Source organism: Apis florea, unplaced genomic scaffold (assembly GCF_048593485.1).
Source record: "Apis florea isolate Af1SG1 unplaced genomic scaffold, ASM4859348v1 contig_3170_pilon, whole genome shotgun sequence".
Lineage (NCBI taxonomy): Eukaryota > Metazoa > Arthropoda > Insecta > Hymenoptera > Apidae > Apis > Apis florea.
This window is the reverse complement of record NW_028256714.1, coordinates 2,024,402-2,042,737: the sequence shown is the minus strand read 5'-3', so window position 1 is coordinate 2,042,737 and position 18,336 is coordinate 2,024,402. Positions and strand designations below refer to the sequence as shown.

General features: G+C 44.7%; 1 protein-coding gene across 1 annotated transcript in view; it reads left to right on the top strand.

Moving 5' to 3' along the window:
• The window catches only part of LOC100863173 (discoidin domain-containing receptor 2), a 136,213-nt gene that overhangs the window by 96,386 nt on the left and 21,491 nt on the right, over nt 1-18,336 (top strand). The window contains exons 7-10 of the mRNA XM_086910354.1: nt 4,377-4,584; nt 12,869-13,208; nt 15,816-16,006; nt 16,270-16,457. Coding sequence (XP_086766480.1) covers nt 4,377-4,584; nt 12,869-13,208; nt 15,816-16,006; nt 16,270-16,457 — 927 coding nt within the window. The remainder of the gene's footprint in view (nt 1-4,376; nt 4,585-12,868; nt 13,209-15,815; nt 16,007-16,269; nt 16,458-18,336) is intronic.

Genomic DNA, 18,336 nt, shown 5'->3' with positions numbered 1-18,336 from the left:
CAAGTTCGAGACAAGTCCCTGACCGAGATCTTCGCTTCTTTGATTTTCGAAGATGACCGAAGAATCACGAGATCGCTTCGTAATACTTTCAATCGCGTTCTCATCCCGCGATCGTTCGAAAATCTCGTTCCAAGTTCGAGACAAGTCCCTGATCTTCTCAACAGAAGCATAGACGATTTTCGAAGATGGGCGCGAGAGATGAGGATAGATCGCTTTGTGATTTGGAAGGGTGGAGGAGAAGGGGAATGTTTGACGCGGCAATTTAATAAACGTAACGGTCGAGACGAGTCAATTTCTTACTTATTCGCGAGGAGGGGAAACGAAAACTAGGAGACTAAGCGATAAGATATCTCGTCGTCTGACGGTGAAGGCAAATACTTTCCCTTGGCTTCGTGCGACAACGCCCTCCTTTTTCCACCGTTCACCGGTTCCCTCCGTCAAAGTGCATAAATTTGCGTGATTGCACAACTCTCCCCTCCCTCGGATGCACCTCTCGGTTCGTGTCAATTTTGTTTACGAATGCTCTTTCCTGCTGGATCTCCATTTCAATTTCGCCCGTGGCCGGCTTCCCTTTGACGGAAGGCCCACGGAACGGAAGCCAGTCCCCTCTCTAACCCGCATAATGCATAAGAGGCGACGACCGAAGCTAATGGCCGAAATGAGCCGCGCGCGCGCGCGCGCTCACCCAAGTCGGGCTGTTTCGCCGCGGGATCGAATCGAATTCCGGGCTTTCATGATTTTTTAAAAAAGTACCGTGTGTGACGAAAACGTTAAAACGGATGATTAACGTTCGTTGGATGGGACTACTACCATTACCGTGTGTACTATTCGCGTATAAGTGACGCGAGTATAAGTATAAAAGTGCGCGAGTAATATTTTATTATTCGTCAGTTGGACAGGATTGATCATTTGTCGAGTCGTTTTATAATGATAAAATTTTATTCTTCTCTCTAATAATTTTTAAACACTTTGTGATTCGTGGTTTTCGAAAATAATGGCGCGAATCGAAATCGAAGGAATCACTCGTCCGCGAAGCGCCTATTAAAAAGCGCCTTTGCTCGGTCGAGACGATTTTAACTTAAAATGATTTAATTAATAAAATCTTTATATTTTCCAGTATCTTACGTATCAATTATCGTAATCGTTTTCCACGCGTGAAGAGGAATTTATTCGCGAAGCGATACTCCAAAGAAATCGAAGAGTCGTGAATAAATAATTTGTCGCCGCGTTCGAATTCGATCGCATCGATCCAACCGAGAACTCGCCTCTCGATTGCGGACCATTAACAATTTCCGAAAGTAAAAATCGTATCGACGTATCGGAATAACCTCCAAAACGAGGGGTTTCTCGAACATTTTGATTATCGCCGCGAAGATCGAGTTACACGCACACGCACACACACACACACACACACACACACACACACACATATACGTAGAGAGAGTAACCGACGAGTAAATGGGGAAAAACCGCGAAAGAATGGACGAATCGTTGCGGAATCCGATACCAGACGGCGATTGAAATAAAACGTATATACATATATACACGTAGAAGAAAAAGATGGTTACGATGAAACGGTTTCGATAACGTTCATACGCGCACCGTTGTGGACCGATGGAACGAAATAATGTTGCTCTTTGAGCGCGAATCTCGATCCCTGTGTTTGCGCGAGAGATACACGCCGTGTTTCGACGGAAACCATTTCCGTCCAGGAGGAGGGAAAAAAGAGCTTCGTTTCGTTCGGCCAACCTTCTCCATTTCCCTCCGTTGAACCGTACCAACGTTAAAAAAGAAGAAGAAGAAGAAGAAGAAAAGAAAAAAAGGAGAGATTTACTTCCAGATCAGTTATTGCGCTTCATCCGGTATATTATATCGGATAAGCCGCTCTCGGCTTCCTTCGTCTGTGCGCCCTACACCTTTTCCACGCTCGTCTCTCCACGCCGAGTTTCGATTACGAAATACACTCGGAGGCGTTGGTTGTCGATGGACGTCGCTGACGACAACGAGGAGGACGAGTTTTATGACGATCAACCGGCGGATACGGAGCATCGATATCGATAAACGCCTCTCCTCTTCTTCATCCCTCTTCCCTCCTTCCGTTCGTCCTCATCGAGAGAGCCTGAAACGAATCTTTCGGTAATTGGATTTACATGACGCGAATTACGATAACGAAATCTTCGGGAGCCGATCCGCTCCAGATGTTGGGTTGTGACAATCGCGTTATCGACTTCCGCCTCGGAAAGCTAGTGGCCTTTTCCTTTCCCACGGATAACTCGATCGATCCGTCCGTGAAACGGTTTACCCTATTTTTCGACGAAATCTCAAAGATTTCCTTTTTTTTCTTCCTCCCCGCGCATCGTAGTTGGACACAAGTTTGTTTTTCGTTTTCCTTCGTTTACGAAAAATTTTACCGCGCGACGCGAGGTAAACGCGGATTTCGGATGGAAACGAATATTTCTGCTTGCCGTATTCTCGTGCGGTGTGGGGAACGGCTGTGGTCGGTCGAGATGTTTGTACAGTTGGTGGCCGTAAATTAATGAGTTAAGTGGTGACACTCGTTCGCGTCGCAACTGAGAGATACGCCTCGCGTTTTAGAATCGTGTTCGCATTGCAAGATTGCAAGAAACTCGTCCCTTAATTGATATATCATCTATATCTTTGTAAAAAGAAAAAATCCTCCGTTGACCCTCCTCGAGTGATCTGCTCGGGTCGAGTCTTAATCTTCCAGCGCTCCGTCTTAATTTCTATGCTTCTGTTCTTTCACGTGCGCGATGTACGTACATGCATGGATTGTCGCGATGACGCGCGCATTCGTGTAAATTACGAATTAAGCGGCTTGAGATTAAACGATAATAGGTTAGAGAATTAAGACCTACAGAAGATCGACGTCATCGTACGTCGTAACACGAGAAAGAGCATAACGAAGAGTTATAAACGTCTCACGAATCACTCGATATCATAACCCTCGAAACATTAATTTTTAACTCCTGACCTATTTTTCACCGCCTCGCCATACATTTTTTCATAACCGAGTTATATACCCGAGTATTGTTCCATAAATTTTTCAATTGGAAATTAACCAAATCTCCAATTACCGCTTCTCTCTCTCTCTCTCTCTCTCACGCACACGCACGAATACAATCTATTCGTATTATTATCCACTTTGGATTTTTATCGGTCGACAAGCCAGTCGTTCCATCGAAAATTCAATTTGTCCTCTTTCGCTCGTTATTTTTTTTTTTTTTTTTTTTTTGCTTGACATTTTTGTCAACGTGAAATTCAATGGCGGCTGCAATTTTTTTTATTCCTTTCGATAGCTTCAATTTTCATCTTCCACGTGACATTTTTCACGAGAAGTGCGCTTTCATACGAGAAGCGAGAGAGAGAGAGAAAGAGACCGAAGAGCGTAACGCAAGATACGTACACGCGGATCCGATACAAAGGTAAAGCTAAGCAAAGCTTTTTGCGATCTCTCGGATAATATCCCTTTATGATTTATATGATCAGATCATATACTCTATCGAACTTGAGACACGTATTAAACTTTTATAACGTTTCTCAAAAGTCATACGACTTTCTATGTTTCTCTCCTCCTCCTCCTTCCCTCGCTTTTCGCGCCGCCGTACGATCGTATTTTACTTTGTTCCTAAATCTTGTTCGGCGAGAGCGGGTTCTCGCTCCTCTATCCATCAACGTCCCGCTTCGTCTACGTCTGTTTTATTTCGTCTATATTCGCCGGCTTATTTAGGTTTTCAATGGCGTTTTTTTTTTAAGGCCACCAGGTGATCAATCTCCCTGATAGAAATGGATCTTTGTTTCATTCCCGGCTTCTCCTTCTAATATGCAGATATTTTATTTCCCAACTCTTATACTAGGCCTGGGAATAGGAAGAGAAATAACTTGGTTGGAACAGCTTCGATCCATTTTCGTTTCTGTGATTCGACGGTGGATACATCATGTACAAATACTTCTCGAGGCTACTTCTTTATTATATATATATATATATATAAGTTGCGTTTCGTATATCTTTCGTCCACCATTAACTCGAATGTATATTTTCCACCGTTTTTTTGCCGAGTCGTAAATCACGAGGACGCCTCTCGAATTCGTACCAAGGTTGCGTGTCTCCGATATCTCAGGATCCTATCCTTTCCAAAACTATATTCCCTTCTCCTTGGAAGGGAAGAAGGCTTATCCCACGCTTTTGGCGTTGGATAAAAACCAAAAAAAATCTGAAGAATATTCTTCTCTCTTTCGTCGAATCGAACATCCTCGATAAATCCTTATACGTTTTTATCCCTTATCTATATATATAGTATATAAATTAGATTATACCACTATTTTCTACTAACGAGAAAAATTCTCGTTCTGTCCAGATATTTTCCCAAATCGACATACTGTTCAGCATCGGGGGCAAGTATTACACAGGGGAGCCGATCACCTACACCTACATGGAGGACAAGATCTTCGAATCGTCGCGAAACATCACCATCAAGCTCCACCACCGTGTCGGCAAATACGTGAAGCTGAGGCTTCATTTCTCGGACAGATGGATCATGATCAGCGAGGTGACCTTCGACTCTGGTAAGCACGTCCCTCTATTTCGAAAAATCGTGTCACTCGACGTAAATATATTACGGATCCCTCTTTCGAAAAAACTAGCACGCGATCCTCGCTACATGATGTAGTATCGCGCGAGATCTTCGTCGAAACCCGAGTTGCCGAGTGTGTTGCCGGCCGATAAAACAGCTGCCTAACCTACCTGTCGCGCTCAGGTTAGCTGTGCCGTGCTCGTCGCGTCGCGTGAAAACGTATCGCGGGATAAAAACAATAGCCGGGGAGAGAAGAGAGAAGGGGAGAAATTCCGCTTGTCACGGAACTCGTGCACGGAACTTAGGTTGGAACGGGGGAAAAAAATTTCTGCTCGTGACGCGAAATCGTTTTGCGGGGCCGAGACTTTCGCCTGAGGGGAGGGGGCGAGGGGGAGGGAGGGAAGGAAGGAAAGCCGCGCGTACGTTTTTTTCCTTTTGCAATTCCGTTCCGACCGGATTTGACGTGACTCGTAGCCGCCGCTCTCCCCTCCCCTCCCCGATTCTCCACTCCGAATCGGACGGGGCAACTGTCAATCATCGTGGAGTAAAACTGCGCCGTGTGTATATAAATTGATACACGGTAATTGACAACGGCTTATTATATCCGTGTATATCCGTCCGATCGATCGGACGATTTCGATTAACTATCGTGCGGGGAAAAGAGATAGCGTGATTGGTGGATGGATTCCGAATAAACCGTGTGGTGGGGAAGGATGAGTACGGATACGGAGATTTATTTTCATTATTATTATTATTATTATTATTATTATTAGGATACGAATTACACGATTCAATTTTGTATATATTATAGAATGGATTTAAATCCATTAGGTATTTCGGGAAATATTGATTGTTTCACAAGATTTTGTTAGAAACTCTTTTAAAGAACTCTCTGATTCCTTAGGAATCAGGCGGCACATTGTTGCCGCTGCTGTTACTCGTTTCTGTTATCCTTCGCCTTCGATTTTTCCTCTTCCTTTCCCCCGTTCCATATTTTTCTTCCGCGCGAGCGAGGACGAGATTCGATATATACGATCGGGCGGACGATCCGCCTGCTTCATTTCGATAGAAATCAACTCCGGTCGAAGAGAGAAACGACAAGCGAAACGTTGGAGAAAGACGTTGGCGATACTCTATCAACGCGATACATGAAACGTCGCGTCCAAATGTGAATCCTCCTCGCCCAGTTCCGTGTCCGCGATTTAACAAGCGACGGAAACCGAAGATTCCGCTCGCTCGAATAAACAGGATTTATAATGGAAACGGAGCCGATCTGACCTAATCCAACGCGTATATTTTAAACGTTAATATTTCTCGAACGATTCCCCCGAATTGGAAGAAAGCAGGATCGGTCTCCTTGAACAATATTTACCCTCGACCAGGGGAGGGGGGGGGGATCTCCCTGTAAAAATAGTGGGCGTTGAATCCATCCGCCTCGCCCGATCCTCGAATTAGCTCATTTTTCCGAGCGATTTAATCGAGCAGGTTGTTGGCCCGGGTCCGGCGCAACGACGGGAAAAGAAAAATCCAATTAATTCGAAGATGATGTAGAAACCCGGGGGAGAGGAAGAAGAGAAGAGAAGAGAAGGGAAGTTGAGAGGAAGGAGAAGGAAGGCGGGCGGATTAAACGAGGTTTGGTCGGAAAAGGCGGAAAAAAGCGAAGACGAAACAAGAACGAAACGCGAAACTAAAACTCTCCTTCGTTTCCGGCAACCTCCCCCTCCATCCGTGAAGAAAAATTCTTTGTGTAAACCGTAGCGAAGAGGAGCGGATTAAACGCAACGGTGCTCGAGTCGTCGAACAATTGAACGGAGGAGAGAGAGCGTGCTCTCTCTCTCCCCCTCCCCTCTCGCAAACCGTGTCAAATGAAAGCTCGACTTTCGAGCTTTATCATTTAACCCGAAAGAGCGCTTCTAAATAGACTTCAAAGACGCTGTTCGGGCGGAAGAATCGGCGATGAACGAGAAAAAGAGAGGATCGCTTGTTCGATATCGGTATATCGCGTGTGAAACTTGTGCGTAAATGTACGTGTATAATCTCTTCGTGTCTCTTTCGTTTCCTTAATTCCTTTCGTTCTTAATTAAAAAAAAAAAAAAAAAAAAAAAAACGGGGGCCGAATGTATCGATGATGAGGATAGCGATCACGAGACCGCGAACGAGCAATGGAAGGAACGGAAGGAAAGACGATTTAGCATTATAGCCGGAGAGAGAGAGAGAGAGAGAGAGGTATCCGTTGCACAAAGGATCCTTTGTCAGCGAGATTTGCCCACCTAACAACAGGTTCATAAAGTGGGCACGAAACTCTTCCCGCCGTCCGCTGTTTTTCCATCTCAAAGGATGTACATGGAACGGCGAACAATTTTCCCTTGGAGCAAATAACCGGGTGGAAAAAGCTGGAAACGCGACCGGCCGAGAAGGGGAGAGGGGAGAGGAAGAATCTTCGAATCGATACCATCCACCCGAGTGTTTCGAGTGTAATAATACTCTCGGGGGCAGAGGCTTGCTTTAAATATTTATGCGTAATAAAATGGACATCCGAGGAAGGAGGATCTTTAATCTCTCGCGAGTCGTAAGGGAAGGGAGAAACGCTCCATCGAGCGAGGAGAGGATATTATCGTTGAGATATTATAGGAAGGCTAATAAAGGATTAGTCATTATCAGGATTTTCTTCTTCGGGGAATAATAAATGATGGTGGTGAAAGGGCCCTTCCTTAATCGCTTCCATCGTCGCTTTCGACGAGGGACGCTTTCCCGAAAGCAGATTTTCAGGTTTACGTTACAGGTAAACGGAACGAATAAACTTTTGCTCGAAACAAAGGTTGTCGCTAATGACGCGTCACCGATGGTCTGCCACCCTCGACGAAAAGGAGAGGGAGGCGCGCAACCCCTTTTCTCGCCTCCCTCGAAACCTTTCCCTTCCCTCCCCCTCCTTTTGGACAGGAGATAATTTCACAGGCAGAAAGGAATCTCGTTCGCGTGGCCCGCTCGTGATATTCACGCTCGTCGATCCGGCTCGTTTATCTCGAGAGAAAAGGGAAAGGGTGGACGTGGAGAGGATGAAAGCGAATGAATGAAACAGAGACGGACCCGAAGAAAAATGACTGCCATGCCCTACTCCCCTACAAATGTGGCCACCGTCCACGGGAATAATTCCTGTCCTCGTCGGATAAATGAGAAATCGTTCTCGATGTATAACCTCGTCGGAATTGATCGTGCATTACGTTCGATAAGGATAAAAGTAATCGCGTTTCGAGATCGATTAATCTTTCTTCTCCGACGAAAAAACGTTCGATGTTTCGTGGAATAACGATGAAACGTCTGAAGAGCGTTGGAAGAGAGAGAGGATGCTCGAGAGAAAAGGAGAAATTGGCGGGAATTGGTGCGGCAAGCACTCGAGCATTGCGCGAGTGTTGCTCGTCAAAAGGGATTCGTTAAAAAGTTTATCGACAGTCGTTTATTTCCTCGCGATTCCTTGTCCTCGAGGACAATCGTTCGGTCCAAACACGGGACAAAGGGGAGGAAGGGCGAAGTGAATGGAAAGAATGGAACATCGGTAATGGATCGGCGCTCGGCCGGATTCTTCCTCTTCCCGGGATATTTCTTCTTCGTAGCTCCTTCCCTCCACGGAGGAACGACGGGAGGTAATTGGACGAGGAAATACGAGAAGCTGGAGATCGGCTTGCCAGCTGGTAGTTTACCACCCCCTTTCCCGTCTCCTGTTACCGTGGCTATCGTAAAAATGACTCGTCCCTAAATATTCGAAATATTCGATGTCCCCTCACCGGATACTCGATTATTAATCGACGGAAAGGGAGGAACGAACAATTTCCTCCTCAAACTTACCTCGTTAATAATCCCATTAGCAATGGACAACGTGAGATTGCAAACACGTGGAAAAACAGATCGCCAACGGGATCTGTTGAAATTAATCGCGAGTCGTTCGAGAGAACTTTTCGCATCGTCTCGTTTCATTTTTCGTAGAAATTGGCTGGAAGGGAAACATCGAGAGAGAGAAAGAGAGAGAGAGAGAGGTGAGATCGATATCGAAGCTGGCGAGGGAACGAGGTAAAAATTGGAAATGGAAAGATATCGGCGGTTATATAAATAAAAGCGTCGTTTCGCTTGGGAACAATCGGAATCGGTGGCCGATTCGGCGGTCGTTCGATTAACCGCGATTTTCCATGGAAAGTGGAAAATGAGGTCGAGCACGAAACGAAAGTTCGCGGGGCTTGGGTCGCGAAAGCGCTTTTAAAATCGTCCATCCTTTCCCCTCCTCTCTTTTCCCCTCGCTGGCGAGAGAGGAACGCGCCGCGAGATCAAGGAGCGCATTAGTTGCATTTGACGCGTCGGCTGCGTGTGCAACACGTGCAACCTCCTCCTCCCCCTCTTTGCGCGTCTTTCTCTCGTGAGAGAGGCTCGCCACGACTGTTGCAGAAGAAGAAAGGACGACAGAAACGAAGGCAAAGGGCGAGGCGAAATGGCGGGCAAGGAAAAAAAGGAAACGAGGCCTTCTCCTCCTCCTCCTCTCTCTCTCTCTCTCTCTCTCTCTTTCTCTCTCCCCCCATTATATTTTCCATCTTTTTATTTTCATTCCCCGAAAGGAGGAATGGAGGAAAGGCGTGCGTCCCTCTCGGTGCGCGATGATTTATACGCGGAAGATCCACCTACGTAAGTTATGGCCCACCCTTGTCGCGGCGATCGCGGGGCGTCCTGATCCAATCGTAAATCTGGCTACCGGGAGAGCGAGCCTCTCTGTTATTGTTTTGATGGCGAAATAATCACGGTGAACAGAGAGAGAGAGAGAGAGAGAGGAGGGAGGAGGCCCGCTATAATTAAACGGGAATTCGGTATCGAGGGAGGACTTGGAAAATATTTAGTCGGCTAACTCTCGCCGTTCTATTTCCAGCCCCCTCCCCCGATTTCCTCCCCCGTTTCTTGCTCCGTTGAATTCGAAACCTGGAAATTTTCCACAATTTTCGGAGGATCTCGACGTTTAAAATCGTTCAAGATTTTATCGGGGAATTTGGAATTGAGAATTTGGCGTCCTCTTCTAAAATTGTAAAGATGTGCAGATGAACCACGAACAACATTCGCATTTTTGTTCGCAAACAAATCTTCCAAGAATCTTCGTAAATCGTACGTTGATTCGATAACCGAACTCTCTAAGATATAAATATCTTATTTTTTTTTTTTTTTACTCGCAATAACTGGAAATTCTTTTATCTGTAAATATACGTATAAGACTTCGATTTGTTGGTGAACATCTTTATAATTAAATTTTCAAATAGAAACGGATCACGAAATCTGTCGTCTTTCCTTCGGACACTGTTTCCTTTCTATCGCGCGGATAAACAACAACAACAACTCTCGGTGTTTCACAATTGCAACAACAGGTTTGACACGTTGTCACCACCCCTCGGTTAAGAAAAAAGTCGGTCGATTAATCGGCAAGGCCGAGCGAGGGAGGGGGTGCGACGTGTGTAACGAGCAGGCCGGGATAAAAAGAATTTTAATTGGAAACTCAATTCCGATTATGACACTTGAAGTCCTTTGCACACGCGTGACCCGTGACAAGAATTTAATTGTTGCGTTAAAAATGGGACCGCTGTTTAACACCGTTGCAGGCTTTTTAATTTTAAAAAAAAAAAAAAAAAAAAAAGCTCGCTCGCCAAGAGGGAGCATCACAATCGAGAGGAGCACTCGAGAGGCGCGCCAACGTTCCATGGAGGGGAATCGCATTTCCTCCGCCCCACAATCGCGATCGTTCCTTCCTCGAGTGGCGGGCAGAGAATGGAAACCAGAAATAATTCGTTTTCCAATCGTCTCGACCCTTCGATCGATCGTACACACGGATTAATTATTATTCGCTATGCACGATTATTCGAGTGTCCCGTCGATCCGTTACAATGCATCGCTTTTCCCGCGATCGTTGGCTTCACGAAAAAGTTGTCCCCGATCCATCCTCACCTTTCTCCTCGAGACCCCTTTTGTCGTCCGCCAAACTCTCGTTCCGAGATAACCGGTCAAAAACCATGTTCCTTGAGATCGATCAACGGACGAAGATCGAGATCCGAAACCTCGGCCACCGTGATGCATACCCTCGCCTCCTGTGTGCTGTGCATTGCGCGTTAGAGGACGAAAGGGGAGAAGCGAAGACAAAACTTCTTTTTAACCCCTGGGCCTTGCGAAGAACCTTGTTCGATATCGGATTTCATACGGGATGCGTGTGGAGAAGACGGTTGTTCGTGGAAGGCGACAGGAGAGAGAGAGAGAGGAAAGGTCGCGTAAAAGCCGATATCAAACGCGACGACAGCTTTGTTTCGGTATATATAATTCCTGCCACACGGAATATATATATGTACACGTGTATAAACTCGGTGGTGAATCGGGAACGGTTCATCTGTGAATCCATCATCGCCCTCCTTTTTTTCGCCAACCCCTTTCGGTTACGTCGCCTCTGGATCACGTCTGCCAAGATTTTATTTAACGAAACAAACCGCGGAGAGAGACACTGGGGGTGAAAGAAATTTCCGCGCAATGAGACGAGAGAGGGAAGGGAGGAGCTTCAGTCGAGTTTTTTTATCGGCGGCGTTTCGTTTCAACGTCGCGTCGCCCCGTTAATTTTTCGCCGGGCTCTCCTTTCATTCGATTCGATTCGACGCCAGTTCCGAAAGCAGCAAAGCATTGCAGCTCGAAATCGCAGAGAGACATTCCTCTCTTCTTCAACTATAAGTTTAGACAGTTTCGAGGAATGCGGAGAAAATGCGTTTTCTTTTCTTCAGAGATTCGATTCGCATTAAGTGTCTTTATTCTTCGATCGTACGTTTACGTTTTAATCGAAATCGACGTATGATGCAGTGGAATGTGAAGAGAAACAAAATATTTCTCGAAAAATCTATCCAAAATAAAGAAGAGACAGGATAGAACTCTTGTTCCTCGTAATCGTGATCAATGAGAATAAAAAATTAAATTAAATTAAATTGATAATATTCGTGAATTGGTCGTGTAACAGGATGTTTATGCGCGCGGTCGAGATAAAAGGGTGGTGTAAAAACTGCGGACGGGGAACACGTGTCTCGCGTCAAGGAAATTCGTTCAAGAACCGTACACCACGCGTTTAATTGCTCGTGACAGCGTGAAACGTGATTCTCGTCGCACACCTTTCGACCGACACCACTCTCCGCGTCCGTCGAAATATTTTTATCCCAGTTCGTTCCTTCGTTCCGCAGCTGGCCTCTCCTCTGCCGTTTTTCCGTCGCGAGGAGGCAACGAGAGCCGGAAATTATTCAAAACCTCGCCGCGCGCTATGGCTACGTGTACGAGAGAGAGAGAGAACGAAGTAATTAGACAATCGAATCGTTCAGAGAGACGTTTCAATCAAGCAAATGGAAAACTCGAAGCGGGGAATGCTGCCCGTTTTTTCTCCCCATTGGAACGCATACAGGTTGATTATGCGCTCCATACGCGCTCGAGTATCTTCCCTCCTTTTAACGATTCCGCCGGTTTCCATGTTTTTCTGCCCCAAATATTCGCGAGAGCGACCCGTTACGCGCATCCTATAAAAAAAAAGGGGACGAATCCTTGAACACGATCCAAAAATCCAGCCAGGATTTTTTTAATGAAATAAGACGAAAGATGAATGATTGGTTGGGAAAAGAAGAACGAGATTTCTTTTTTAATGCAACTTTCCTATAATTCGGATCGAGTAGATTTACGGGGAAAGTGATTGAGAAACGAATTCTCATCCTTTATTTGTACTTCTCTATATTCTAGAGACGATTAAGTTGAAAAATAACGATAAGGGAGATAACGCACGGCCCACGAGCAACGATAAATTTTTATCGAACGTACGTACCGCAGTCTATCGCAGAAATGAAGGGGATGACTCGGTTACGAAACAATTTTTTTTTTTTGTTACAACGAATATACTCGTCGTACACGGTTAACGACAGATCGATACTCGTTGTATTCGCGTTATAGATGATCGTGTCGCATGCAAGAATTTATAACGAATTTATAACGTAACGTGTTTGGAGTTATATCTCGCGTCAACTCTATCTTTCGTCGAACGTAATATATTTTAAAGATAAATATATCGATTTAAAAAAAAAAAAAAACATACGAAGAATCGTGTACAAATCGTGTTATTGGAAATTCGATCTCGTCCACTTGCGATAAAGAGGAGATAAAAAATAAAAATTGCAAGGAAAAGTAACGCTTTTTGCACACTTTGCCACGGTGGGTGTTATCTACAAGCCTTGATTATTTTCACGCAGACATCGCTCACGGTAACTTCACGCCGGAGGAAGCGCCGACGACCGAGTCCCCAATTCAGAGCGACGTTTTTGTGGAGAAGAACGGCGCCGCGGAGGGCGAGCTCCCGGTCTCGACCGCCAAACACGACGATCCCACGTACATGGCGGTGGTGATCGGCGTGTTAACGGCCGTGATCCTGCTTCTCGCCGTGGCGATATTTCTCATCGTCTCGAGGCACAGGCAACGAAAGTGTTTCGCCAGCCCAATGACGGGCAAGGCGCCCTCCCATCTCGGATCCACCTGCGCCACCGTCGAGAAAGGGGCCGCCCTGATGGCGTACACGTTGGAGGACGACGAGAGGTATTTATATCGTTACTTGATTAATCGAAGATTTCGAGTGGCAAAAAGATACGGATGTGGATCTTTGAAGTGTAAAGATTTATATTACAAGTGAAATATTAGCGAGATATTAATTCGATAGCTTAGTCTCGGTATGATCTCGAGTAGAAAAATTTGGATGTTTGTTATTTTTTTCAACAAGCAAGTGAGATATTAGTGAAAAATTTTCGATATTAGAAGTCGTAAAAGTCGTATCCGATAGCTTTCGGATATAATGATTAATCTGTCGACGTATAAAAATTCATTATTTTTTTCAACTAACAGCGAGATATTAATGCAAAATTTTCGGCCGTTAAAAGTCGTAAAAGTCGTGTGAAGGAGGAAGGTCTTTAAAAAACGGAAAAAGTTGGCAATTTTCGGCGTTAAAAGTCGCGTCCGATAGCTAATCTCGGTATCTGTAGAGAGGGAGGTGTCTTTGGGAGGTGCAAAAGCTTGAAATGCTTTTCCCGCAGGAGAAAATGGCAAACGAACGAAATTCGAGCGAAGGCAGGACAGATTACTAGCGGACGTTTGAAAAATGATCGCAAGGATCGTTTTTTTTTTTTTTTTTTTTTTTTTTTATACGGATCGTAGGAAAACAGAGGCGTTTTATTTTTTTTTTTTTTTGACCATTGTTTAGCTGCAATAACTCGTTCGGAATGTATTTCGTGCAAATATTTGGAATCGAATGATAACGGCGCGATACAATAACGGGCGCCACCCTGTGTTGGTGGTGTGGCGAAAGGAAACGGTGTGGACACAAAGGATTTGCGGCTTTCGCCGTTACAGTAAATATTACTACTAATAATATTAGCTTTCGAGATAGGCCTACCGGTCTCGCGTCGATTTCTCGTCTACCTTGTGCAAGCACAACCGGTTTACCGATTTTACCGCCTTGCTTAGATCTCTCCACGGAATGGATGTTTGCGGTCCGTCGGCATGAAATGGTTGCAAAACAAGCGTTATTTATACGTATATATGAAAATCGATATCGTATGGTTTCGTTATTATATTGTCGATATTGCAGACGGGAGAGACGCGAGCGATTCACTTTTTTTTTTTTTTTTTTCGCGTTTTTTTAACGGATCGATGAAGAAAATTACACGAACACGAATAAATATTGCTGTGTACGAAGTTCAAGTTGAAGCAAGATAAAAGTGAAGCAAGATTAATTTGTCGCATATACGTTGTGCGCAAAGAATAGGGAAAATACGAACTTCGAATAAAAGTACGAGCAAAGAACGATTGAGAAAGATAATGACAAAAATTAAAAGGATATTTGGATTGTTTAAAATTATTTTATCATACGCGACGAATAGGAAAACGACAAATACGGGAAAGGATATAAGAACGATCTTTTTAAGGGGGGGAGGAAAAAAAAACTATGTTTTATTCGAAAGTAAGAAGTAATTGGCGAGATATTTATAATTCGACGACAGAGCTGCTGTTGTTCGGTTTATGAAAATATTCAAACGAGATCCCGCCGACATGGTTGCCCAACTTTACAAACCATTCACAATGGTCGAGGAGGACAGGAAGCCACCTTCCAATAAACTTTCCATCCGTCGTGCTCGTTAGTGGATGTCCAATAACGTCCAATAACGGACATCCTCGGGCGATATATCGAGTTTGTGCGGCACGAATGTGTCTCCAGACCGAGATCCTCGAGAAGCAACGCTCCCGTGACTCGGGCGCGACCTACACGTTTTCAACATTGATCCCCCCAACCTTTGGCCCACGCTTTGCGCAACTTGATATCGCCGATCCAAACCGTCTACCAAAAGAGGAGGAGGAACGAGTGGTTCGTGCGCGCGTACCGACCCGTTTTGCCACCCCTTTGACGGATATCTGACGTGCACTTAACTTGAAACTCGCCGAGTGAAAGAAAAAAAAAAAAAAAAAAAAAGAAGTACCCACTCGAAATACGATGCACTTTCGTCGTTTCTACAAAAGACGACGCTTTAAGACCGGCTTTCTCCGTCCTTCTCTCTTTAACCCGTCCTCCCCTCTCTAACTGGCCCGTCCCCTCCTCAACAGTTTCGAAATATCATCTCAACGACGAATTCGTGGAGCGAGGTCACGGTCGCGGCGAAGCGAGCGCTATAAGTAAATACACGGAATATTCGGGTCTGACCCGATACAGTGTACGCTACTCATTTAAAGTAGTTTCAAGTTTACGAGTTCCGCGATGATACATCTTATATACAAATATATAAATGATAAAAGTATAGTGAAAATGCGTCGATGAATTTTTTCCACGTCTCGAAAAGGAAAAAGAAAAAAATGCACTCGAATAATCCGTATCTATTACAATTGACTTCCACTTCTCCTTAGCCTTACCTTCGAAACCTTAGCAAATTTCCAATCGAAGTAACATTATCCTTGATTTCAACGTGTTTGAAATTTTACTCTCCCTCCTCAACTCATCCCCTCCATTCCACACCATCCATCGAAGAAAGTACGCATTTCCGCGCCTCTCCGCGAAACTCTTTCGTGTTTCTCCCCGGCACACGGCACAGACGAGACAAGGAAAAATCCCCGGGCTCGGGTGACTGAAACCGTGTCTCTCTCTCTCTCTCCGTGTCGCAGATACGCCGGTGGTTCGTTGCCGACACTACCGCGGGATCTGGGGAATCGTTTTCTGGACATCGTGAAACTCGACGACTATCAAGAACCGTACCAGGCCCTCAAGTACGCGCCGTACTACAGCTACAGCACGGTCGTTATGGAGATGAAAGACATGATGCTGAACAACAAGGGCAGCAACATCAATCACTCAGGTATGCCGGTACACGGTCGCCTCGCGTTGTTTTGTACATACGTGCGCGCCTACCACCCGTATACATATATATATACGTGTGTGTGTGTGTGTATACACGCGTGTGTATAAATATACGGGTGGCACACGCTCGAAATCGGGGTACGTGTGTGCCGAACAACAAAGCATTCGCCTGACCGCAATCAATACACTGTCCCCCTGCACCCTCTTCTCTCGACCTCCCCCCCTCCCCTCCCCTTTCCTCCTTTGCTATATCATCCGCAGCGGTGTACGCGAATGGTGCAGTTGACACATCGTACGATTATGCGGTACCGGAACTCGGCACGGTGCCCCTGCTCAACCAGGACGGAACAGGACGCGGCCCACCCCCGCCCGCCTCCACCGCCGCCACTGACCAGGACACCATCTTCTCCAAGACGTCGTCGCGCGGTAACAAGACGGAGAACAAGAAGGTACGTGTATATTTATATGTATATAATACGAGATAAGTAAGTAAGTCGTGATTCGCGATCGAGGAAGCGTATGTGTAAATTGATGTAAACGTTTAACGTAGCATTGGATCGCGTCGTATGATGAAATCGGATCTTCGAGATCTTTATTCGATTCGAAGAAACGGGAGCCAAATTGGTTTTAATGATCTCTTTCTTCCAATTTTCAACTGGCACGTTGCGTTTTTTTCTTTTTAAAATTTCGTCGTCTCAATACGCGATTACGATATTTTATTTTTTAAAAGCAGTTAATAAGTAGGTCGGTGACTCTATATCTATTTGAGATTTCATATTTCGATTCGGTTAATCTTTGAGTTAGAGTTTGGTTTGCGACGTATACGGTTGTTGGCAGTAAGATGATGCTGTGTTGTGGTATCTCCTCCGTTTTAGAAAAGAACGATAAATTATTGACCTTAGAGATCACGTAACGTACAGTTAACGAATTATTTTCGGCATTTGTTCAGGATTTTTTTTCATTAACATCCAATCGTTGTCGAGATCGTGTACGATTTTCGATTGTGCGGTATCCGTTTCTCGTCACAGGTTACATAATTCTAGTTGAAAAATGAACTTCTACCGGTTTATGCGATAAGCACACTTCCAAACGTGGCAATTTTTGATCCTCCGCCAGTTGACGCGCTATCCATTTCCCCAATTTTTACCCATTGCAGCGAAATGTCTGAAAACTGTCATTGGAGATACGCGATAAATCTGCATCCGCTTTCAATTTATCTTTGTTCAATATGGATTTCGGGACTTATTTTCAAATTCTCATTTCCAGACCCGAATTTTTGAGTCCAACGAAGAATCCTCTCCATTGATAGAATCTTCTTCGAAAGTCACCTTAATTCGTGGTCCAGCTTAGACTCGTTTAGACACATTTTGGAATAACAAAATTCCAAATTCGTTCACTTCTCAAAACACAGTTAAACTGTGTTGAAAAAGAGAAGTTACCACACAAAGGAAAAATATAAGTTGAGTAACGAGTCGCAATAGATTTATTCTAAAATTGACAATTTCATTTTGATACAATCTGATATTGTGAAATGATAAAATTTGGATTAATAGCGAAAAATGATAATACGATTCGCGAATATATACAATATAAAATATATACAAAGTTTCGTGCACAATTTATACAACAAAATTCGTAGTAAATTCGTTGGGTAAATTGGAGCCTCCAGTTTCTAGGAGGAGAGGATTAAATTATTTATCCCCACTTGACACAGCGTTGCGGCAATAATAAGATTACGACGATTGTTATGCAACGTTTGCCGATTCGAGGCGTTTATATACACCGAGCCATAATTGTCCGTCAATTTTATTCGTTGCCGCGTTGTATTTTATTCGAAATTCAACGGGAGCGAAATTCAAAGTTTAGAAAGTTGAGAGTGAGACACGAGCCAGATTATCGTGATATTTATTAGCGCGGGGATAATCTGAGACGTAACGATATTTTCATAACGTGCGCTAACGACGAATGGGTCGGATCTTTGATATGCAAACTCTGATTCGATTTCGCGACGCGAAGGTATGCAAAGTGAAGGATACGAGGGGAGGGAGGGTGTGGCGAGCGTATCGAATAAAAGGGCGGATGGAAGGAAATAATCGTAACGTTTCGATCGGGGACAAGGTAAACGAGGTCGGAAAAATTCGACAGTGTCATCGCTCGATCTATAAATAAAATTGGGTTGAGGCCCCCACCCCCGAACCCCGTAACGTTGTGTTTCCTGCAGTAACCATTAAACGTGCACTCCATTCGTCGGGGGAAAGTTCGCAATTAATAATTTAAATCAATATGGCGGAACGAGTGCAGACCATTTGGGGTGGATATACCTCCCGT